The sequence below is a fragment of the Impatiens glandulifera genome, chromosome 5 (genome assembly GCF_907164915.1).
Source record: "Impatiens glandulifera chromosome 5, dImpGla2.1, whole genome shotgun sequence".
NCBI lineage: Eukaryota > Viridiplantae > Streptophyta > Magnoliopsida > Ericales > Balsaminaceae > Impatiens > Impatiens glandulifera.
In genome coordinates, this window is record NC_061866.1 from 48,210,409 (window position 1) to 48,234,460 (window position 24,052).

Sequence of the window (24,052 nt, forward strand, 5' to 3'; positions counted from 1 at the left end):
AGTAAATTTAGTTAGTTGTTTGGTTTATTATTTTGTATAAACAGTATTTAAAAGTGATATAATTTGTACTTTAAACTAGGTCCTATCTTGTACCCAGTAAAATCAGTTATAAACATACAAAAAAAAAATATATATATTTACATATTTACCCTTAAATTTGATTATGTATTTTTTCTTTAAAAGTCATATTTTCATATTTATCTTTCTATTTTAATTATTTTTTTTCTTGAACATCCATATTTGATATGTTATTTTAATTATAATTTTGATAATTATATTTGTCTGAATCTATATAATTATGTTATTATCTTATTAATTATGTGACTAGTGTGTAAGCAGTTTGGTTTTGAATTATTTTCTTTAACAACTAGCTAGTATATTTTTAAATGAGGTAAAAAAAATTACTTATTATTAAAGTCATAATTTAATACCGTGATAAGAAACTTGTTTTTTTAAATTAGATAAAAGAGTATAAGATTTCAATATAAAAATACAAAACTAGAAGTGAAAATCAAAGTCTTATTATTTAAGATGAACAAAGATCTCCTTTTTTTGTTAACAACATTTTATAACATAATACAAGATGTGTTTACAAATTACACGTAATAATAAAAAAAAAACACATGAATGAAGAAAAATTATAAAAATAAAATAAAATTAAGTAAATATTAATTTAACAATTAAATTAAATTTATATAAATATTAAGGGCAAAATCGTCTTTTACATTTTATACAACATTTTTATACTACCCACCAAACACAAAATCATTAAATCTATACAATTTATAACCTTCTTATACTTTCAACCAAATACAAATAACATATATAACTTATACTTCTTAATACCCCCTTAACAACTTATACCCCTTACAATTAATACCTATATAACTAATACAGTATAACAAACGCTACCTAAGTACGTTATTATCATTATAACTATTAAATTATTAATTTTATAAATTAAAATATTAAAATATTTTTACTTTATTATTATTAAATTTTAAATATAAAATTAATATTTTAATAATTAAATCAATTTAAAACTCAAAGAGAAAATAAAATGGACAGGATTAAGGCCTTGTTCGTTGTGGGTTTTTTAAAAAACTAAGAGAGAAAGATTGGATGATGGGTGATGATTTTAAGAAAATAATGATTATTTTTGGTAAAAAGACTTAAAGGGTATTAATATATATATAAATAAAATAAAAAATAATAATTTAAAATAGAAGGTATTTTTGTATTTTGATTAATGATATGAATGATGTGATTGGTGAGAAGTGATTGATTGGAAAATAAATTTTGTATAGATTTTTTAAATAACCTAAAGAGAACAAGGCCTAACGGTTTTTTGACCGGAAGGCTAGGCTCATGTAAGGTATACGACCTAAATGGAGAGATTGGATATGGATTAATTAATTGGTAAGTCTAAAATTAATAATTTCACTCCCTAATATTAAGAATTAAAATATATAATAATAATAATGCTTAAAATTTAAATTGCGGCTCGTAGAACCGTTGAAAACAGATAAGACTTTTTATATTCATTAACGATTTAATAAATTTGAAGAATAAAAAATTAATTTTATTATATTAAAATAATAAGTATTTTATTATAATTTTTTTAATAAATATTTATATATATGAATAAAAAATTTATTAATTATTTTTATATAATATAATTATATTATATATATATATAGACCATTTTTTTTATATAATTATATTATATATATATGAACCATTTTTTAAAATTATATTATATATATATATATATATAACTTAATTAGCGATATATTTAAATAAAAATAAATTATTATTTCTTATTATTTGTCTACAATTTATATTTGACGAATAATTAATATTTTTTATATTAAAAAAATAATTAAAAATTAATTAATTTTTTTGATTATTTATCTACCTTTTATATTTAACACAAAATAATAAATAATATTTTTTATATTAAAACTATAGTTTTAACTTATTAATAAAAAGAGTTTAACATTAGTGAATTTTATCCCAAAAAAATCAAAATTTTAAAATTTCAAAATTTTATTAGTTATAAAATATATACAACAATATGCATACACAAAATTATAAATAAAACACCTAAATCATAAATTGTCGAATGGTTAAAGTGATAATTTTCCACACTCAAGACAAGACTCAAGACAAGAAGAGTTCAAATTATTTGCAAATGCAAATTTAAGTAAATTATAAGTTAAAAAAAGATTAACATTCATTCTAATGTGAAAACGCCTTAGTTTTTAGTTTTAACCTTTATGGCCTAATTTAAAATTCCAACCTAATTTGATAAAAGCTCCAACTAACAATTAGGTCATATATTGAATATATTATTAATATTTTTTTTATTATTTTTATTTATTTCAAAATCTTCATTTTAAAATATATTATTCTAATAGTTTTTTTAAATTACTAAATATATTATTAAAAATAAAATATAATATCTAAATTTTAAAAACTAAATATTATTAACATTCATTCTAGTGTAAAAACGCATTAGTTTTTAGCTTTAGCCTTTATGGCATAATTTAAAGTTGCAACCTAATTTGATAAGAACTCCAACTAACAATTAGGTCATATATTGAATATATTATTAATATTATTTTTATTATTTTTATTTATTTCAAAATCTTCATTTTAAAATATATTATTCTAATAGTTTTTTTAAATTACTAAATATATTATTAAAAATAAAGTATAATACCTAAAATTTAAAAACTAAATATTATTTTATCTTAATCTTAAAATTAATTTTATAATTATTTAAATAATATGTTAATATATTGATTAATAAAAATGTTATTTTATAAATTAATTTTGTATCCTGCAATAAATTATTTAATCTATTATAGTTATACTAAAATTTTAAATTTAGTTCTTATTATTTTATTAAAATTAAAATTATTATTTATTTTGAATTTATACGATTTTAGATTTTTTTTGTTATGCATTTCAAAACTCTTAATTATTAATTTTAAGTTTATAATTATTTTCTTTTACTTAAAAAAAATAATAAAAAAATCAAACCCATCTTACCATTTATTACTAATTTTGGTTGATATTGTACTAATATTTGGTAATAAATCAAACCTATAAATAAAATATACCCAAACAAAATGTTTGGCAAATTCTAAATATCTATTAGTTCCATCCAATATTATAAATGTTCAAATTGTTATTTGAGGTTCTTTCATTAAAATTGATTCAATTTTTGAATGGTATTATACTATACTTGAATTAATAATAGCATTATTATTTTTTGTTTTTTCTAAATAATTTCACATTTATAAATAAAATTATATTTACATATGTTTTGAACATATATATTTTTTTAAACTGGATATTTTTTCGAGATCTACACATTCTAATTTTTCGAAAATAATTTTGGTGATTAAAAAAAGTGTGATCTCACCGAAGATTTGAGAAAATATAAAAATTTGGTATTTATTTTTCATAAAATTTTAAAACGACATAATTTTGTGCACGATTTACCAACTTGAACTTGAACTTGAACTTGAACTTATTTATGTTTAAATGAAGTGTTTTTTTCTTCAAAATATACAAGTTTCAAGTTGTTGAATGCAAATTTAAAAACCTTAAAAAATGTGTAATGTGTGGAATTAATTAAAAATAATAAAAAATAGATAATTGTTATTTTTTGAAAAAATCCAAAAAAAATATAATTGATATTTCTTATATTTTATAAATATGATAAATTAGAAAAATGAAAAAATGGGAAGAAAGAGATAATAGAGAGTTTTTTTTTTTTTTTAACACGTTATTCCTTCTCTTATTCCTTCCAATTTGAGAGAGAATGCATTGTTTGTATGGGTAGCATCGAACTAACTCTCTCCTTACTCTTTATTCATTTTACAGGTAGTGAAGGTAGTGATGGTGACACGTCATTATTATACGACACACTTAATCCTTGTATAATAAAAATATCTCAAGTTTGAGTTTCAAATAATAATTTATTCTATTATAAATTAAAACATCAAAATATTTTTTATTATAAAATTTCAAATAATTAAATACTAATATTTTTTTCCTAAAAAAATTTATTTTGTTATCAATCAAATTGTTTTTAAAATAATATAATTTAACATGATAAACCTGCCATGTCATGTGATTTGAGGAAGTATATACATGAAGAGATTATAGCAATCTAAATTTTATTTTTTAGGAATTTTTTTTATCAGCATGGTTGGTGTAAAAGTGAATTATTTATTTAAATAATTAAATTATCGATATTTAATTTTATGAAATATTATAAATAATAAAATAAACTTATTTTAATATTTTTATTAATTAATAGTTAAAAAAAGGTTGTATAATTTAAAAAGAAAAAAAAAATTATAAGATAATGATAAAGCCAAATAATTCATCCATCTACATCATAATTAGATTAAGGAAAATATAACGAGATGACACTTAAAACATGACAAATTCCAAAAATAACCTAATCTCATAATTATTTTTATAAATAACATTTTGGGTTTAACAAATTACTCGTTTGCCCTTAATATATTTTTCTTCTTCCAACCGCTTGTAACCACCACACAAGGCAGAACGCGATGTAGGGTCAAGACCCTGTCGCATCTGGAAAAAACGGCATGTAACCGCGCCACATCTGAAAAAAACCGTTTGTAACCACGCAAAAAAAAAGATGATTGAATTTCATGAATCGTATTGTCTAAAGAGAAGAGAGAAAGAAACAAAGAACAAGAAAAATAGAAAAAATATATTAAGCGCAACCCCTAAAAGATTATTTTTGTAAAAACTATTGTACCTAGGTTAATTTTAGAATAAGGATTTTTTTCTTTGAAGGAGATTAAGGCAATCTCTAATAGATTGTATTCGTCTGCTGTGAAGACTGAAATAGTGATTATAAATTACATACTAAACTCATCATCTTCATCAATCGAAAGCTCTGTTTTCATAATCATAAACAATTCTCATCAATACCCATCTTTCACCCTCTGTTCTTCTCGCGGATGGCTGCTCATTCCATAAACGCTGCTACCAGAATCAATCAATCGTCATTTTCATCTCATTTGCTACCGAAACCATATACTAATTCGATTCCCATGTCACTCAAGCTCGATCAAATCAAACCTCAACCCAGTAAGGGATATCCGATTTCCTGCACATTCACCGCTCGTCCAGTACAGGAGGACGAAAAGTACCATGATGACTCGATTCTCCTCAGACCGGATTCTTTCGGTCGCTTCGGTAAGTTTGGTGGCAAGTACGTACCCGAGACTCTAATGTTTGCCCTAACTGAGCTCGAAGCTTCTTTCCATTCAGTCGCAAATAACCAAGAATTCCAGGTTTATATTATTTGTCATTCTTTCTTGCCATTTATATATGATTTCGACAAGAAGATACAGATTGTGATTTCTCTGATTCATGTGAGTTTAATTTTACGTGGCAGAATGAGCTGGCTGGTATTTTGAAAGATTATGTTGGTAGGGAGAGCCCTCTTTACTTTGCTGAACGTCTAACCGAGCATTATAAGCGTTCCAATGGTGAAGGGGCGCATATTTACCTCAAGAGAGAAGATTTGAACCATACTGGAGCTCACAAAATCAACAACGCTGTTGGTCAAGCTTTGCTTGCCAAGCGTCTAGGTAAGAAACGTATTATTGCTGAAACTGGAGCAGGTCAGCATGGAGTTGCAACTGCAACTGTTTGCGCTAGATTTGGCTTGCAATGCATAGTTTACATGGGTGCTCAGGATATGGAAAGACAATCTCTAAATGTCTTCAGAATGAGACTTCTCGGAGCTGAGGTACTGTTTATGTTTCTGTTTCGTTTCTACAAATCTTTCTGTTTGCAGAGATTAATCTTAACTTAAACTGGATGATGATATAGGTTAGAGCAGTTCATTCTGGGACAGCAACGTTGAAAGATGCTACATCAGAAGCTATTCGAGATTGGGTAACTAACGTGGAATCGACCCACTATATTTTGGGATCTGTTGCTGGACCACATCCATACCCATTGATGGTTAGAGAGTTTCACGCGGTAATTGGGAAGGAAACAAGGAAACAAGCCTTGGAAAAATGGGGTGGAAAGCCGGATATTCTTGTTGCTTGTGTTGGGGGCGGTTCAAATGCGATGGGATTGTTTCACGAATTTGTTGATGACGAAGATGTTAGGCTGATTGGTGTTGAAGCTGCTGGTTTTGGTCTGGACAGTGGTAAGCATGCGGCTACTCTTACTAAAGGGGAGGTCGGAGTTTTGCATGGAGCAATGAGTTATTTGTTGCAGGATGAAGATGGACAAATTATCGAGCCTCATTCCATTAGTGCTGGGTATATATAAAGCTATCAGATTTCTTTCAAGCTTTAAAAAGATTCAATTAATAAGTCTTTATCTTCTTTTTCTTCTTGAATAGGCTGGATTATCCTGGAGTTGGACCAGAGCATAGTTTCTTAAAGGATATAGGACGTGCTCAATACTTCAGCGTCACTGATGAAGAGGCATTAGAAGGTATATATGTAACCTATTGTTTATTATTCAAAAATTGTTGTGTTTGGTCATTGATTAATTGATGTTGATTATTATTATTATTATTATGCGAAATGCAGCTTTTAAGAGATTGTCTCGTTTGGAGGGAATAATCCCGGCTCTTGAGACATCTCACGCACTCGCTTATCTTGACAAGCTGTGTCCGACTCTACCCGATGGAACTAAAGTGGTTTTAAACTGCAGCGGAAGAGGAGACAAGGATGTTCATACAGCCATCAAGTTCTTGCAGGTCTAGTAATTTTTTTATGCAAACAAACTCCAATAATGCTGCTAATCCAGGCCAGCAAACTCTATACTGTAATTTTACTTAATCAGGTTCTTCATAAGATTGATACATCATGCAATTGAATAAATTAGTACAAAATGCTAAATGGGTATGGCTTGTCTCTGTTTCATAGCTAAATTTCTGAATCTGTCTTTTGTTTGGTGCTAATCATGTTTAGTCTTTCAATTGGAATAAGCAAGATAAATACATAATTTTTATTATTTCGGATATCATCAAATCAATCAAACATTCAATCGTCGACAAGTGTCGAATAAAAACACAACCTTTAAAAGGAGAAACAAATAAAGTTTTTAGGAATCACTTAGAGAGCAGAAAGAGCAACATATGAACAGAGGAAAGCTCCCATGGAGCTAATAACACTCTTAATGGTTGAAGACGCTGCGCTATTTTTATGAGGATTCTCTGAAGATGGGTTTATGATCCCAACTGATCCAGCTGGTGGGGGAGATGGAGCTTCCTGACCGATGGGAGCAGGGGAAGGAGGTGACATTTCTGTTGAACCTATTGGTGGGGAAGAAGAAGGCGGTTCTATTGGTGGGGAAGAAGAAGGTGGTTCTATTGGTGGGGAAGAAGAAGGTGCTGGAGATGATGCTGATGATGACCGGTTTGTCCGATCAGCCAGGACAATAATTTGTGTCTTCTCGTTTCTAAGACAGTTGTCTTTTGTTCCACTTATGAAATAGTGAGGTCCTGAATGGTTGAACTTAAAGACACTGTAGCCGTTGGTGAACATGTCAATTGGGTTTGATGTGGTGCAATTGTCGTAATCTTCTTTGGATACGTATAGGACTGAGTCCTTGCCGCCTTCATATGTAAACACTGCGAAGAGAATTATGTCAGATAAAAAAATGGGAATTCTGTTTGAAATCTGTACTGATAAAAGAGCTTGCTTACAAAGAGTGTCACCAATTTGAAACCGATTCTTTTCCGACCATTGATGGTAGTTGACAGGATCTGAATCCGTGGGTACTCTCCACCCGTTCGAGCCTCCGACCTTGAACTCGTAAGAATCAGCATTAATCAGCAGCAGAAGAAGAAGACTGAATATGGCTAAAAGGAGATGCAGTTTATTTGATTTCAAACCCATTTCCATTGGGAAATTAAACAAGTATAGAGAGAATTAGTGTTTGGAAGCGTTGAGATTTGCTTCATGGAAATGGGTTTAAGTAGTGCAGTTTGAAAGCAGCTGTGGCAGTGAAGCTTTTTACACTTTTTTGTTTACGGGTTTATATACTTTGCTTGACTAATGTGAAGAATATTCATGCCTTGTGATTTAAGTTGCAATGAAACCTTGAAAAAGAAGAAAATAATAATATTAAATAATCAATTCAGGTCAATTTTAGAACCCCGGTTTGTTTGTTTCTTTCCTAGGTAGTACCTGATTTTGTGGGCTGTCGTGCATATTATGGTAAAAGAAAAATAGAGCATTCATTATTGCTGTTTTTTTAAAGGGTAGAGAGAAAAACATATAAAATAACTGCTGTTGCTGCTGTTGGACGTCGACGGGAGGGAGATATCAAATTATCACATCCATTAATATATATAATAAATTAATTAATTAATATCCCCCCGGCCGTCTTCTTCCACCCCAATCTTCTCATGATCCATCTAAACAACCTTAATAATAATAATAACATTGATTCAATTAGTGGACAGATCAGGAAATCTATACAAACCAACAACGTTAATTCGATTGATCAAAGGTTAGGTGGGTTTGTTTAAGTTTGCCGGGATCATTGGTAGATAGCTTGAATTGGTCCCAACCAGATGTGGAGGGCAGCCGATATCCCAACTGATAGCTATTATGAGGTCCGTGCCGAATGCACAGATGTCCCCAAAACCAAATTCAAAATCAAGGTCTGCTGCATGATCGATCATCAATCAAATCCATGCATTTTTTCTTTTAATTCTTCCTCCAACTTGATCAACATGAATCATGTTCAATTATATGCAATCTTCTGCAGGCTGGGAAGACCTTAAGCGTCCGAAAATGGAAGGCGGCCTTCAGTCCAGAAGGCTATGTTGATATTGGAAGGACCCTTGACCGAATCCATCGCGGAGTAAGTTTATATTACATTTCTTCTTTAATTTATTAAAATCCCATGCAAACTCATGAATGAATTCAATTAATCAGGGGATTCATCCCGATATCAGAGGAGAAGTTTGGGAATTTCTATTGGGAAGTTATGATCCAAAGAGCACGTATGAAGAACGAGATGAATTAAGAGAAGACAGACGGTAATTTAATTAATTAACTAGTTTTTTTTTCTATTATTGATATGAAATGATGATATGGAATTCAGGGCTAGGTACACGGTGCTAAAGGCAGAATGTCGCAACCTATTTCCTATGATTGGGAGTGGTAAATACGTAACTGCACCCATATTATTAGAAAATGGTGAACCCTCTCAAGATCCTATAGTCCTTGAGCAATTGAAGTTGGAGAATGGAGAACCAATAACCATGGTCAAGGAGACTGATAAGAAGATCTTAGAGTGGAAGCTCACTCTGCATCAAATAGGTCTTGACGTTGTTCGAACAGACAGGACCCTGGTTTTCTATGAGAAACAAGACAACTTGGCCAAGCTTTGGGACATTCTGTCTGTCTATTCTTGGTTTGATACTGATGTTGGTTATTGTCAAGGTGAGAAAAGCAATCAGCCAAACAAACAATCTATCGTTTTTACGCTCTTACTTTAAAAAAAACTTGTGGGTATGCAGGAATGAGTGATCTTTGTTCCCCGATGATAATGCTTTTCCAAGATGAAGCAGATGCATTTTGGTGTTTTGAGAGATTTATGCGCAGAATTGTAAGTGGGTTCTTCATCATCATCATCATCATCTTGTGTTGTTGATGACAATGGGTATAAAAGCTAGCTAGTTAGCTAATGGGATTGTTTTTGTTATTTTGAATTAAAGAGAGCAAACTTCAGAGCGACTGATAGATCTATGGGAGTGGAAACACAACTTGGAAGTTTGGCCTCAGTTACACAAGTTATCGACCCAAAGCTTCACCAGCATCTGGGTATTTATTCATTCATTCATTCAGATTTCGTGGGTTTCTTCTGCATGAAATTGTTGGTGTTAAATCTTTAATTTGTGTTTCAGAGGAATTGGGAGGAGGTGATTATCTGTTCGCTGTGCGGATGCTTATGGTGTTGTTTCGTCGAGAGTTTTCTTTTGGGGATTCTCTCAATCTTTGGGAGGTATGAATTTGATTGAAATTGAAGTTGATCGTGGTAAGTGGTAGTACTACTAACTAACTAACCTATATAAGTTGATCGCAAGAACAGATGATGTGGGCTTTGGAGTATGATCCAGAGATGTTTGCAATGTACGAAGACCCAGATGATGAAGCTAAAGGACGGGCGAAATCAATACGGCATTATGGAAAATTCGAAAGAGAGGTTATGAAAAGCGGGGGAAAAGTTGGGGAAGCTCCCTTGCCCATTTCGGTTTTTCTTGTGGCCAGTGTTCTTAAGGATAAAAGCGCCAAGCTTGTGGCCGAGGCTCGGGGACTCGATGATGTTGTTAAGGTATCTATCTATATATAATCTAGAATCTGGATCATGATTATTATATTTATTAATTAATCTTTGTTTCTAATAATGAGTAGATTTTGAATGAAATGACTGGAAATCTTGACGCGAGGAAAGCATGCACGGGAGCGATGAAGCTACACAAGAAATACTTGAAGAAGGTAAAACCTATTTCATAATTTAGCGGATCTTTCTGGCTTTCTTCTTCATCTTCTTCTCTGCAGGTGAAGAAGCCGCCATGAAATCTTCAGATCTCACAGTTGCTTCCAATGCATGGGGGCTTGAAGGGTAAAGAAACTGTAGTCCATGGCTAATGAGAAAAGAGAGAGTTGAATAGATTTTTTACACTTTTGTACCATAACATATGTAGTTTTATATGCGATTAATTGCTAACATAATTAAGTTTTATATGCAATTCAATTAAATGTTTACACTTGAAATCCCTAACCCAATCAGCTCAAAACTTGGGGCATTTGACTTGAGTTTGAAATCTACTTAGGCCATTTCCTAACTAAACACAAGTCCTTAAATTCAAAATGGAAGTAGTCACAGATTAAAACAGTTTTCAATCTTTAACTCATTCTCAAATTAAGAGAATATTCTAGGAATATTTATTTTCATCCCAATTTTATAACTTTTTCATAATTTCATAAATTAATAAAAGTGTATACCTTTACCCGTGGTACTGATAGTCGGGTACGAGTATATATATATATTTGTTAAAGTATAAAATTATTTTTTAAATTATCATCGTTATAATTATTACAAATTTACAATAATTATATTATTTATTTTATCTATACCCACACTACACATCAACATTATTTTAATTTTCTTTCTCATTATTCTTTATCTTCAATTTCTTTAATAACAAAATATTTTATTTTTCATACTCACTTTTTATCAAGTTGAAAAATATTACAATCTTATCTCTAATTTTTTTCCAACTTTTATAACATAATTATACAAATAATAATATTTTCATTTGTGTTTTTAATATATTATAAAATAATAAATATAAATTTATATTTTAATCGGATAATAGGATACCCGTCGGAGATCAGATATTCGTTGAATTAGGAATGATAATACAAATATAGATACTCATTGTGTTCGTTGCTGGGTACTTCACTACTTGATGAGTAAGATATCTATTGCCATCCCTAAATTACTACCTATATATTTAACATTTTTTCTATTTAATTAGAGAAAATTACGATAAAATTAATTATAGATTAATAATTTATACATTTAAAATAAATAAATTAAATAAAGTTAAATAAATGTAAATTACCCAATACAAAATAAAATAAAATTACAACATCATTAAATAATTAAACATCATTAGATAATTAAATTTATTTAATAATTAAACATCAATAAATGCAAATTAGTGAGTAAGAAATTACACCAAATTAGACATCATTAAATAATTTATATTAAATATTCATTTAATAATCTGAATCTCTTTTTTGTAATTTTGTTTTTTATTTTTACATTGTGTTTTATTTTAATAAAATTATTTTGTTTTTCTATCAATATTATTTATTATTATTAATTTGTGATATGTAAAAGAAATATGTTATAAAAAAAATTTAAGCATATAAATAAATTATATAAAAACTAAATATATAAAATTAATCTATATTAATAATTAAAGGATTAAATTATAATTTTTAAAAAAAAATCAAGTTTGTGAATGTAAAACCCATTTTGAGGGTGAATTTGGATATGGGTTGGAGTGAAAAAACCATTTTGGGTGAGTTTTTATGTGGGTTGGAGAAGGGTATTAGTTCAAGCTTTCTTCAAGAACAGATCTACCCTAGTTTGTTATCTTGTTTTTTTTCACATAGAAAACATTTTGAACAATTGTAAGAGTGAATCCCAAATCCAAAATTAGTGCGAATATTGAGAAAGTAAATAGCATAACCATAATTCATATTGCCAAAACGTCTAGAACCCAACAAGAAACCACAAATCTCCACTACTTTATTAAACAAGGGAGGGGGGTTTTGCATGAAAATGGAATTCACTCCATCTCTTCTTCTTCATCTTCATCTCTAAGCTTCTGCAACTTCAGTCACCTCAGAGGATGCGAGCATCAATTCCGGTCGGAAACTTCCTGCATACGAAGCATCATCCAAGGCGTTTGGCAGTCCAAGCGCCCTCAAAGCCAAATGAGCCGCCTTCTGCCCTGAAATCATCATCGCCCCGAATGTAGGCCCCTGCACATATTCAAAATACCCAATTCAGAATCCAATCTTGTTCAAAAAATGAATTCATTTGTGTTTGTGTTTTGTATTTTACCATTCTTGGAGATCCATCGATTTCAGCGACCTCCATTCCAGTTACAATCATCCCAGGCACGATCTCCCTAGTCAGCCTAACAATGGCATCCTCCGCCGTGTTCATGTCAAGAGCCTTCATTCCAGGAACGCTGTCAATCATTCCAATGCTCTTCAACCTCTTCACACCGGTTGCTCCAAACGGACCATCATGCCCGCACGAGCTGACCACCACCTTCGCCTCCATCACGTTCGGGTCCATACACGACTGTGTGTCGTGGTTCATCGAGACTAGAGCCCAATTCGTCACCACCCCTCCAACTCTTCCTCCTTTCACGATCAAGTCCTCCGCCGCCACCGCGTTGAACAGCTTCACGTTTGGCCTAGCCAAGAGCTTGCTCATGATGGTCGAAGTAAACAGAGCCGCGTGCTTGATCACGACATAGTTGTCCTGCTCATCGTACTCAACACCGATCTCGTCTAAGAAAGCCTGAGCCGGTTTGCGGACAATCATGGCCGAGAACAGCTGTCCTCCCAACCACGCGCCTCCTCCCGGACTCACAGATTGCTCAATTATGGCTACCTAAACATGGATTTAAACATAAATGACACTGAAATGAAAATTAAACCAGAAACGATTGTTTTAAGAAATCTATTTCAGACCTGAACAGATGGGTTCTTGCTGAGCTCGTAAGCGCATGAGAGACCGGCAGATCCGGCGCCGACAACGACGACATCAGTGTCGGCGTAGGTGATCATGTCGGTCATGTAACGTCTGGTCATCTCACGGGATACGATCGATTCCTTGATGGGTTCGAATTTGAATGAGTTCAGATCGTAAGCTTGAGAGGAAGCAGACATGGATACAGAGAAAGAAGATCTGACGGGGTGGGAAACGCGGGTGGGGGTAGAAACTGCGATGCCATGGAAGGATGATTCCAAGAAAGATGAAGTCTTGGACTTGGAGGAGAGAGAAGATGTGAGAGTGGTAGCCATGGTCGCCATTTCTGTAAAAAAAAGTGAGCTCTGACGAAGAAAGAAAGATGTTTCAGTGAGAGATGGAAGATGAAGGATTGAAGGAAGGAGTAGATTTATACAACATAGAAAATATCGTAATCTCTTGGCCCAAAATAAGGCAATAAATCAAATGGTGATGGGTAGGTGCCTTATTAATTATTATGATTAAATTTTTATATTTTACTTGTACACTTATAGAATGAAATCTAAATTTATTTATTTGATCAGAATCAGATTGAGATTGTGTATTAATTTAACTTAAATTCTCATTATTTTATAAAATATATATATTTTAAAACAAACATATTTACAAATTTTCATCATCATAGATAGGGGATAGGATTTGAAGGGTCTAGAAATGGGTAACAGAAAGAAAGAGACAGTTGATTAACAATTACATAAAAAAGCTTGTTACTTTATGCTAAAAAACAAAACACAAAAATTGAAAAGACACAAATTTGTGTATACAAAAAAATATCTGTTTCAAAAGGTTACAATATTATTGCCAATTGTTATTTGTTTAGTGGACCTTTCTTTCCCCATGTCAAATCAACGAGGACCACGTTCATTTTATTGCATCATAATATTATTGTTATTTATTTTAAAACAAATTTATTTCAATTTTTTCTATAAAAAAATACTTATGCATGCACAGAATCTCTCATTTTAATTTAATAGAGTTTACATGGTATTAGTACTTTTGTTTAAAATATAAATTAATAAATTTCCTTAAAATATATAATGAAACTACAAAATTAATATTAGAAATGAGTAAATGTATAGTAAATATTTAATTGATTTAAAATCATTTTTATAAGTTTAGGATTAATTCATTTATTTAAATTAATAAATAATTTTAATTTGAAATAACATTATTAATTAGTTATTACTAGCACAAAATATATTTATACTTTATAATACTATTAATAAAAGGAGATGCGATAAATAATATCAATTCAAAAGTTTTGTATAGTAATAAAAAGATAAAGGTGAAATAGATCAAAGTTATTATCTAAATCTATATAAAAGATTTTAAAAATAATAAAAAGATAGATGTGAAATTAAAGTGAAATAAAGAAAAGTTATTATCTAAATCTATATAAAAGATTTAAAAAATGGTAATGTATTATTTGTAGTAAAAAAATTCAATAATTGTTATGATAACTTTTGTAATCAGAGGTATTTGGTAACCCAGTAAACTCGGCAGTCCAATATCAGGACAGCCCAATTTAAAAAAAAAACATATTAATAAAGTATAAGTTTACAGTTATTAAATATTTTAGAAAGGTCAAATTAAATATTTTTTTTTATAATTTTATTATGACTTCACTAAATTAGAAATAAGAAAACTAGGCTATGCATATTAAAGTGAAAAAAAAAAACTTATCAAGATATTGGTTAAACTAGATAAAAAAAAGAAAAAAGGTATCTTGGATACTGGCCAATTTAACTGACATTAGTTCATAATACAAATACTTAAGGAATCTGAAAAATTGACATCTTAGGTAAGAAGCTGTCTTCCATGTACAACATTAAGGAATGCTGATTCATAATCTGCTCCACGTTCTCACCATGCACATACACTAGAACATCAGGACATGTATATAAACTCACCAACCCTTCCTTCCATTTTCATCACAAACCATCTATCATCTAATTAACAACAATTCCATCATCATCATCATGGCAAAGCTCACAATCCTCGCCCTTCTAGCCCTCTTCGCCCTTGCCCACCTGGCAACTGCCTTCAGAACCACCGTGACCGTGATAGAGGATGAGGAAGACTTTAACCCTGCACGGCCACAACAGAGATGCCAGGAACAAATCCAGAGACAGCAACAGCTCCGTCACTGCCAGATGCACCTTAAAGAGAAATCCCGCAGACAATCATCCGTGCTGGCAATGTCCACAGACGACAACATCGAAGATGATCAGGAGCAATACCTAGATCAATGCTGCCAGCAACTTAGGAACATCGATGAGCAATGCCGCTGCAAGGGACTACAAGAAGCCGTCCGTCAGCAACAACAACAACAGACACGCGGAGGAGAAAGAGGTCAGACTGAGCAGAGGCAGAAGCAGAGGATTGTTGAGGAGGCAGAGAGACTTACATCAAGATGCGACGTGAGCCCACGACGCTGCACCTTCGAAAGAAGCCCCAGACGGTTCTGATCAACTCAGTCATGTCCTGTCCTAGAGCTATGGATTGGATAAATATTATGTATTCTCTCAGTCTATATAATAAATAAGCAAATGTGTGTTTTTTTCTATATAAGAAACTAACAACAACTGTAATATTAATAATAATAATACAAAGAAAAGAGTTTTGAAGACATATTCTAGACAATTAAGCAGTGACATCATTGCCTGCTGGTAGTATCAAGTATGCACCATTTCTACCCAGAGAAAGTAAATCAGAATGTGATTCTTCTTCCACAACTCTACCATCCTTAATAACTGCAATAGAGTTTGATCTCTGTATTGTGGCTAGCATTATAGGGCATCGACAGATTTCTTTACAACAACTATTCATCTTTTCAGGCCAAATTGATGAATCACTCACCGGTTGTAAGAGACCATTGTTTATAATTTCTTTTAAACTTAAAAGTCTCCAAATTTTCATTAAAGTTTGAGGACGACTCAACTTTGGTTCTCTTAATTCTCAATTTGGGATTCTATTCTCTCTTTTATGAGTCTTCTCACATAGCCTTGTTTGCGAGATGCCGATTTTGGAAGGAAACGACTTTAAGAAATTAGCGAGCAACAAAAGTCCTATATCGAGCAAGATTTCACAATCGATAAAATTTGGGAAACTATTACAAGTTGTGATGGAGACAAATCACATGGTCCGAATTGATACACAATCGTTTTCTTTAAAGAGTCTTAGGAATTTATTAAGGAAGGCTATTTGAGTTTGTCCAAACATTTTCATGCTATGACTTTATTGAAAAATATTGGAATTCTAGCTTAATTGTCTTTGTTAGGAAGATTTAAGGGCTAAGAAATTCAAACACTTCAAACATATTAACTTTGTGACGAACTTCAATAAAATATTAGCGAAAACTTTAACTAATAGACTCAAAGATTTTTTTTTGCTAGAACTCATTTATCCTAACCATATGACATTCATACAAGATAGACAGATCACCGATGATTCTCTCATTGCAAATAAGTCTATTGACTCTATTACTAAAAGAAAGAGGACGAGATGTCTATGTAAACTTGATATAAAAAAACTTTCGATCATGTCAGTTGGGATTTTCTCTTTTCTCCTTTTGTGAAGATGAGTTTTGGAGTGAAATGAAGGAGTTCGATCAAAACTTATGTTAATAAACCTAAGTTCTCAATTTTTATCAACGACATAGTGTATAGGTTTTCAAGAGCTCGAGGGCTTATACAAGAGGATCATTTATCACCCCTCTTTTCCTAGTGGAGAAGGTTTGTCAAAGTTATTTGAGAGGGCCATCAACACTAGTCTTTGTTGGGTTTTGCAACAGCAAGACTACGAATCTTCTTATAAATCAAATATGTAAAAAATCAGTTTCCATATCGTCTATGACGAACAACAGATTTACCAAGAGCTGAAATATCACAAAACAATAACAACACAATATACGTGTCTCGATCAAAATCGACTTACGTCCACGGGAGGGATAAGTTTCACTAAATCAAAGAAATGTCAATAGTAGAAACTTAAATGTCATACTATCAAATAAAAGAAGTGATTACATTAAGAATGATTGGAATACTCCACAATCAACAGCTCCCCTAACCTTTCTCTTTCTGAATTAGCCAAAGAACAAAGAAGGAATCAGAAAACCCTAGATTTGTTCACTCTCTCTCAATCTTACTATGTTAAGAGAAAAATACCAAAAAAAATATTTATACCCTAACTCGTTTTCATAAAAGAAAACTCTGACTCGTTTACCCAAAATTTAAAACTCGTCCGCATGACAAAGAACACCTCAACCGTCTTTTTATGGGGATTAATATGAGAATGACGAGAAAACCCAACTTCATATTTCACTTTTTTTTTTGTTGACGGAACTCTTTATTTTACTAAGCTTACAACGGAAAACCTTCATTCTTTTCAGAATACTCTTATTCATTTTTAGGCATGCTCAGGGTTGAAGATTAATATAGAAAAGTCTGAATTTTTCCATCAATAACGTTCTTAACACTCAGTCATTGACCGACATTATTGGGTTTATAATTGGTTATCTCCCATCGAAATATATCGCATTCCCTCTCAATACTAAATTTAGTTGCAAAGAGATTTAGAATTCTATGATCGAGAAAATGGAATCAGGTTGATTTTTGGAAGAACAAACTTCTCTCTAAAGGCGACAGGTTGGTCCCATTAAGAACTCTCTCGCCACAATCTCAACATTAACTATGTCACTCTTTCTTATCCCTACATCGGTGACCAACAAAATATTGACACAATCATTAGGAATCTCTTTTGGGACATCTATAACTCTTCTAAAATCACTTACTTGGTGATATGGAACACAACAAAGTTTGACATTGTTGATGACGGACTCAGAATTAAGGACTTATCTCTTTTTAACATTTTGCTCCTCTGTAAATAGTGGTGGAGATTTCTCAACGACAACACCTCTGAAAAAAAAACAATCATCGCAAAGTACAGATTTCGAGATAACAAATGAATGCCTCTCTTTGAGAGAAAGTTTGTGGGTAGAAGTCTATGGGTCGTATCACTAAAACATAAGAGAAGTTTCAAACTCTTCTAATTTTTATGGTGTGTAATGGTAAGAAAATTGATTTCTAGAATTATTCGTGTCACTCTAGTGGAAAATTGCCAAACTCTTATCAGAATCTTTTCGAGATCTTTAGTAAAAACGAAACTAAAATGACAAACTGTTTTCGTCTCACATCTAATCAAATTGTTTGGAGAATTCATTTAAATAGACGATTTTTCATCGAAGAGGAGGGGAGACAAACTCTCCTCATAGATGTTATTACCCATGTTTTGATTGAATTGGAAACCGACAACAAGTTTTCTCTAACTGACTCTCCAAATTTTAAAACTAGCTACATTTATCACGTGTCCCTCCAAAGGACTCCATCCCGTTTTCTCGGAAAGATGTGTGAAAATAAAAAATTCCATCAAAATTCTCATTTTTGGGTTAGAAAACTATCAACGGAGAAGTCTTAACATCTAACAAACTGAAAAAGAAAGGATTTCATCTCTCTTGTAGATACAATATTTGTTTGAAGAGTGAGGAATTCATTGATCATATTCCTCTTCATTGTGACATTGCCAAAAACATATGGTTCTTCTGCAAAACCTCATTCATTTTCAATGGAATACACTAACAAATGTTGCCGACTTCTGGGTCAAATTGATTGAATGAAGTTCTAGCAACAACATCATGGACAACTGAAAACCATTTCCCTTATCATATGGTGGACGATCTAGAAAGAAAGAAATAGAAGAGTTTCCGAAGGGAAAAATTATGGGTACGTTCGTCTCAAATTATTCATGTTACACGCGTTCGCTTTAATCCGAAAAATTGAGGCTTGTACGTGATACAAAATTTTCGATCTTATTTGCATTTAAATTTTTTACGTTTGAATGCATTTTGTACTATATACTATTTGTAATAAGTTGACATTTTTTATAAATAAATCTTTAATTGATTTTTAAAATAATTTTATTTATAATTAATATTAAGAAACAAGTAAATGAATATTAAATATATATATATATATAATTAATGATGCTTAATTTTCAAAATATCCGGATTGCCGAATCGAGAGTTGTGGTTAATTTGGATATATATGTAAGAGTAAAAAATGTTTGAGTCGGATTGTGGATTGACCGCTCATAAACTTAAAACGATTAAAAATAAAAGTAAAAATGTTATAGGTATGTTTCGAATTTGTAAACCAACAAAAACAAATACAACCCTTTAACTAATTAAGATAATAAGACTTTATATTTTAAATTCAACACCAAATTTGATGAACGCATGACGTTTTAACAAAATATATATATATATATATATATATATATATATATATATATATATATATATATATAATTTTCAAAAGTGTCCGGATTGCCCGGTCGAGAGCCGTGATTAATTTGAATATATATGTGAAAGTAATTAAAAATGCTACAACATTTTCATAGTAATTTATTTTTTTAGGTTTTTATATCATTATTCGTGCAAATCATTAGATTACATACTAGTTTCTACTAGTTTAGTTAAAATTACTGTTATTCTATAAAATTTAGGATTAAGATATTTGTTTAAAGTACTAAATTTTTTTCTTTTATATTTCGTGAAATTTAATTTCTTATGTATTACTTTTATCATTAAATTCCTAGAATCATTTGTTTGTGAATGAATCTATACTAGTGTCTAGCTGCCGTCCAGCAAGCTACCAAAAATGCACAAGAGATGGTCCAGATGGATGCCTAAAAAAATGACATCTTAGGTAAGAAGCTGTCCTCCATGCACAACACTAAGGAATGCTGATTCATGATCTGCTCCACGTTCTCACCATGCACCTACACTAGAACATGTATATAAACTCATCCCCCTTCCTTCCATTTTCATCACCAACCATCTATCATCTAATTAACAACAATTCCATCATCGATCATCATGGCAAAGCTCACAATCTTCGCCCTTTTAGCCCTCTTCGCTCTTGCCCACGTGGCAACTGCCTTCAGAACCATCGTGACCGTGATAGAGGAGGAGGAAGACTTTAACCCTGCACGGCCACAACAGAGATGCCAGGAACAGATCCAGAGACAGCAACAGCTCCGCCACTGCCAGATGCACCTTAAAGAGAAATCCCGCAGACAATCATCCGTGCTGGAAATGTCCACAGACAACAACGATGATGATCAGGAGCAATACCTAGATCAATGCTGCCAGCAACTAAGGAACATCGATGAGCAATGCCGCTGCAAGGGACTACAAGAAGCCGTCCGTCAGCAACAACAACAACAGACACGCGGAGGAGAAAGAGGCCAGACTGAGCAGAGGCAGAAGCAGAGGATTATCGAGGAGGCAGAGAGACTTCCATCAAGATGCGACGTGAGCCCACGAAGCTGCACCTTCGAAAGAAGCCCCAGATGGTTCTGATCAATTACCAAAATATCTTAAAATAGTAATAAATTAAGATTAGGCGGATTCAGTCGTGTCCTGTCCTAGAGCTATAGATTGAATGTATTCTCTCAGTCTATATAATAATAAATAAGCAAATGTGTGTTTTTTTCTATATAAAAAACTAACAGCAACTGAAGAGGTTTCTAGACAACTACACAGTGGCAGCATTGCCTGTTTGAAGTTTTACAAAAGAGAGTAGTATGCACCATTTCTACCCAAAGAAAGTAAATCAGAATGTGATCCTTTTTCCACAACTCTACCATCCTTAATCAATTACTGCAATCGAGTTTGATCTCTATTGTGGCTAGATGGAAATAAATAAATGATCAATAGTGAGAGAAACTACATGTTTCGCCAACTCTTCTGCAGAAAGGAATTCTCAGCTGGGATATGTGAATTCCTACAGTTGAACAAATCAAGAAAAACAGGGGACTTGGTGGAAATGAATGGGAGTGATTATTTTGCTGAAATTTCTTTGTTCAATGATTCTCTTCCATAGATAATTGTAGCTTTGATGCACAATATTTTATCTAATTTCATTTTGTAACATTTCGCTTAAAGTTTAAAACCAAACTATTTTCAGGGTTTCTTAGTATGTTGGTTGATAGCAATTCAAAACAGCCATTGCTCTCAGGATCATTAGATCAGATACCTCAAACCATTAAAAACAGATATTTTCAAGGAAGAAGAATTCGCAGAAGTGAAAGTGCTTCTACGGTGCAATATCTTTCCCCCACTGAAATTGATCATCATCATCGTCATAATGATAATGATGATAATAAGTGTCTTCCTCATAAATTGACTGGAGGAATCCATACAAGTTTTAGGAGAGTAACGCTATTCTTAGCTGGCTACATGGGGATTGGCACAATTTGTTTCTACCTCGTTAGAAATCAAATTTCAGGAGAGAAAACAAATGGGATTCTTGATGCTGTTTATTTCTGTATTGTGACTATGACAACGGTTGGGTTATGGTAACCTTGTTCCTAGCAGTGTTCCCTCAAAGCTTCTTGCATGTGTTTTGGCTTTGGTCGTTTTTATACTAAGCTGATTACTTGGTTGAGAAACGGGAAGGGTTAGATCCTAATTTAATATGTGAGAAATTTAAATCTGAATGCGGCGGAAGCGTACCTTAATTAATCGCATGAATCTTCTCCTTCTTTTCTTTGTAATAGAAAAAAGTCTTTAATCTATTTCTTTAGACTTTATTTATGTAGAATGGTTCTTCTATTTGATAAGTAAATCAATAGATTTCTCTCTCTGTTGATGTAGACGCAAAGGAGAATTGACATTTCTTCAAATGGGGACCATTACCATTACATATAACCAACAATAAGTTAGTTATTATGGTTTGGCAATTTCTAATTTAGCCCCTTCATAAAATTAGAAATGCCACTTAGGTATCCTCACTTTATATTCATGACAAATACACCATAAGCCATAATTTTGGCTTATATTAAATATGACATATGCACAATTATTTATTATACAAGTGACCCAAAAAATTCCAACAGGAAGCTCTGCTGGTTAAGATATTGCATCATCATGATAATAGACCATGTTTATGGTGTAGAAATTTAAATGGAGATGGAAGCCAATAAAGCAAAATACAAATGTCTTAAGGTCTTTTCCTTTCAGATATTGATGATAGTTATAACAGGGACAATATTTCTGGTAATGGTAGAAAAGCTCGATTTTATGGATGCTTTCTATTGCATTTGTTCTACTATTACAACTCTTGGGTATGGATATAAGAGCTTCTCAACACAAGCTGGACGTATTTTCGCAGTGTTTTGGATTTTGACAGGAACGTTACTCTTGGGACAATTTTTCCTTTGTATTTTGTATTGCAGAGATGAACACTGAAAGGAGACAGAAGGAATTGGCCAAATGGGTTATTGGGAAAAACATGACAAGCAATGATATAGAGAGGGCTGATATTGACAATGATGGGGTTGTAGGGTAATAATAATAGTAAGATTGAATAAATGTCTTTAAAATGTTTATTTTGTTGTCTTTTTTCTTATGTTAATTACTCTTGCTTATTTTTGGCACAACAGAGTTGCTGAATTTGTCATATACAAGTTGAAGGAGATGGGAAAGATCAGCCAAGAAGATGTCTTGTTGGTGATGGAAGAGTTCGAGAGTCTTGATTTAGATCGATTAGGAACATTCGGACATGTACATAAAACTCGCCCAGACCCTCTAGACGCGGTTGATATATAGATCCAGTTAAAATATAACTGGAGTGGACCATGAAGATATTTACTATTTGGCATAGATATAAAAGAAAGAATACACTAATTTACTGATATTCCTCTTGTGAAATACATGTGTGCAGGTTTAAATCACATTCCTTAATTTGTCCAATAAGCTTGTTATTCCTACTTAGTACTGTCAATCATTGATTCCATTTTCACAGCTTTTTTTTTTTTGTTGTTGTTGGCTTTGATGTTTGACAAACTTGTTTATTACTGGATTTAAGGCTTGAACTAAAATAAAAGGAACAAAATTGGGGTTTAATATATTTAGTCAGTATGAAAATAACACATTTTTATTTGTAAATTGGTATATTTGAATATTTTGAGAAGAAACCCAAACTAAGATTTTTTAAATTTATATATAACAGAGTATCTATAAATCTCACTCTTTACATGACTTCCCATGAGAAAGAAATTTTTAAAAATTTATTATAATATATATATATATATATATATATATATATATATATATATATATATTGTAATATTTTACATGACTTCACGTGATAATGACTCTCTTATTAGGGTCAATCAAACTAATTTTTTAAAACTCGCAAACTAAAACTATTTATTTTTAAAATTATACAAAATTTATATGTAATATTTATAAATAAATAAATCAAATATTCATGTATATAAAAATACTTAGCTAAAGTTAAATCATAAAAATTATATTAACTTAGTTAGTTGCACTTATAAGATATATATTATAAGTTCAAAAATTATAATGTCATTTTTTATTTATTGTGGCGAGTACTTAAGTGTGATTATATATATATTTGAATGTTGTTTAAATTTTGAATAAAAAAATATATATTCAAAATTTGATTATACACCCTTCATAAAACTCAATGTCATGTAAAACACTTTTTTATTTAGATTCTTTCTTTATAAATTTTTTACAAATATGACTTGTCATTTTTTTCATTAGATTAAAGTTAAAACTTGAAAAGAAAAAAAA

At 31.3% G+C, this 24,052-nt stretch overlaps 6 protein-coding genes and 1 pseudogene across 6 annotated transcripts; 5 read left to right on the forward strand and 2 right to left on the reverse strand.

Moving 5' to 3' along the window:
- The first annotated feature begins 4,945 nt into the window (after positions 1-4,945).
- On the forward strand, positions 4,946-6,938 carry LOC124938108 (tryptophan synthase beta chain 1-like). Its single transcript, XM_047478483.1, has 5 exons — positions 4,946-5,351; positions 5,456-5,812; positions 5,896-6,338; positions 6,422-6,516; positions 6,615-6,938. The coding sequence occupies exons 1-5, from the start codon at positions 5,016-5,018 to the stop codon at positions 6,788-6,790; spliced, it is 1,407 nt and encodes a 468-aa protein (XP_047334439.1). The 5' UTR covers positions 4,946-5,015; the 3' UTR covers positions 6,791-6,938.
- A 74-nt stretch (positions 6,939-7,012) lies between these two features.
- On the reverse strand, positions 7,013-7,929 carry LOC124938109 (early nodulin-like protein 1). The gene is made up of 2 exons (XM_047478484.1): positions 7,736-7,929; positions 7,013-7,660 (listed from the first exon to the last, which is right to left on the reverse strand). The coding sequence occupies exons 1-2, from the start codon at positions 7,926-7,928 to the stop codon at positions 7,143-7,145; spliced, it is 711 nt and encodes a 236-aa protein (XP_047334440.1). The 5' UTR covers position 7,929; the 3' UTR covers positions 7,013-7,142.
- A 553-nt stretch (positions 7,930-8,482) lies between these two features.
- LOC124940019 (rab GTPase-activating protein 22-like) lies at positions 8,483-10,854 on the forward strand. Its single transcript, XM_047480496.1, has 10 exons — positions 8,483-8,698; positions 8,806-8,901; positions 8,976-9,079; positions 9,145-9,485; positions 9,563-9,651; positions 9,761-9,866; positions 9,950-10,047; positions 10,135-10,377; positions 10,458-10,541; positions 10,605-10,854. The coding sequence occupies exons 1-10, from the start codon at positions 8,609-8,611 to the stop codon at positions 10,620-10,622; spliced, it is 1,269 nt and encodes a 422-aa protein (XP_047336452.1). The 5' UTR covers positions 8,483-8,608; the 3' UTR covers positions 10,623-10,854.
- A 1,434-nt stretch (positions 10,855-12,288) lies between these two features.
- Positions 12,289-13,731, reverse strand: LOC124937728 (thiamine thiazole synthase 1, chloroplastic-like). The gene is made up of 3 exons (XM_047478047.1): positions 13,329-13,731; positions 12,688-13,248; positions 12,289-12,605 (listed from the first exon to the last, which is right to left on the reverse strand). Exons 1-3 carry the CDS (start codon positions 13,668-13,670, stop codon positions 12,441-12,443), a joined length of 1,068 nt encoding a protein of 355 aa, XP_047334003.1. The 5' UTR covers positions 13,671-13,731; the 3' UTR covers positions 12,289-12,440.
- Positions 13,732-15,350: 1,619 nt separating this feature from the next.
- LOC124939559 (2S seed storage albumin protein-like) lies at positions 15,351-15,854 on the forward strand. Its single transcript, XM_047480022.1, has one exon. It carries the CDS (start codon positions 15,366-15,368, stop codon positions 15,852-15,854), a length of 489 nt encoding a protein of 162 aa, XP_047335978.1. The 5' UTR covers positions 15,351-15,365.
- A 4,444-nt stretch (positions 15,855-20,298) lies between these two features.
- LOC124939560 (2S seed storage albumin protein-like) lies at positions 20,299-20,806 on the forward strand. Its single transcript, XM_047480023.1, has one exon. It carries the CDS (start codon positions 20,321-20,323, stop codon positions 20,804-20,806), a length of 486 nt encoding a protein of 161 aa, XP_047335979.1. The 5' UTR covers positions 20,299-20,320.
- Positions 20,807-21,424: 618 nt separating this feature from the next.
- Positions 21,425-23,177, forward strand: LOC124939562 (annotated as a pseudogene).
- The last annotated feature ends 875 nt before the right edge of the window (positions 23,178-24,052 follow it).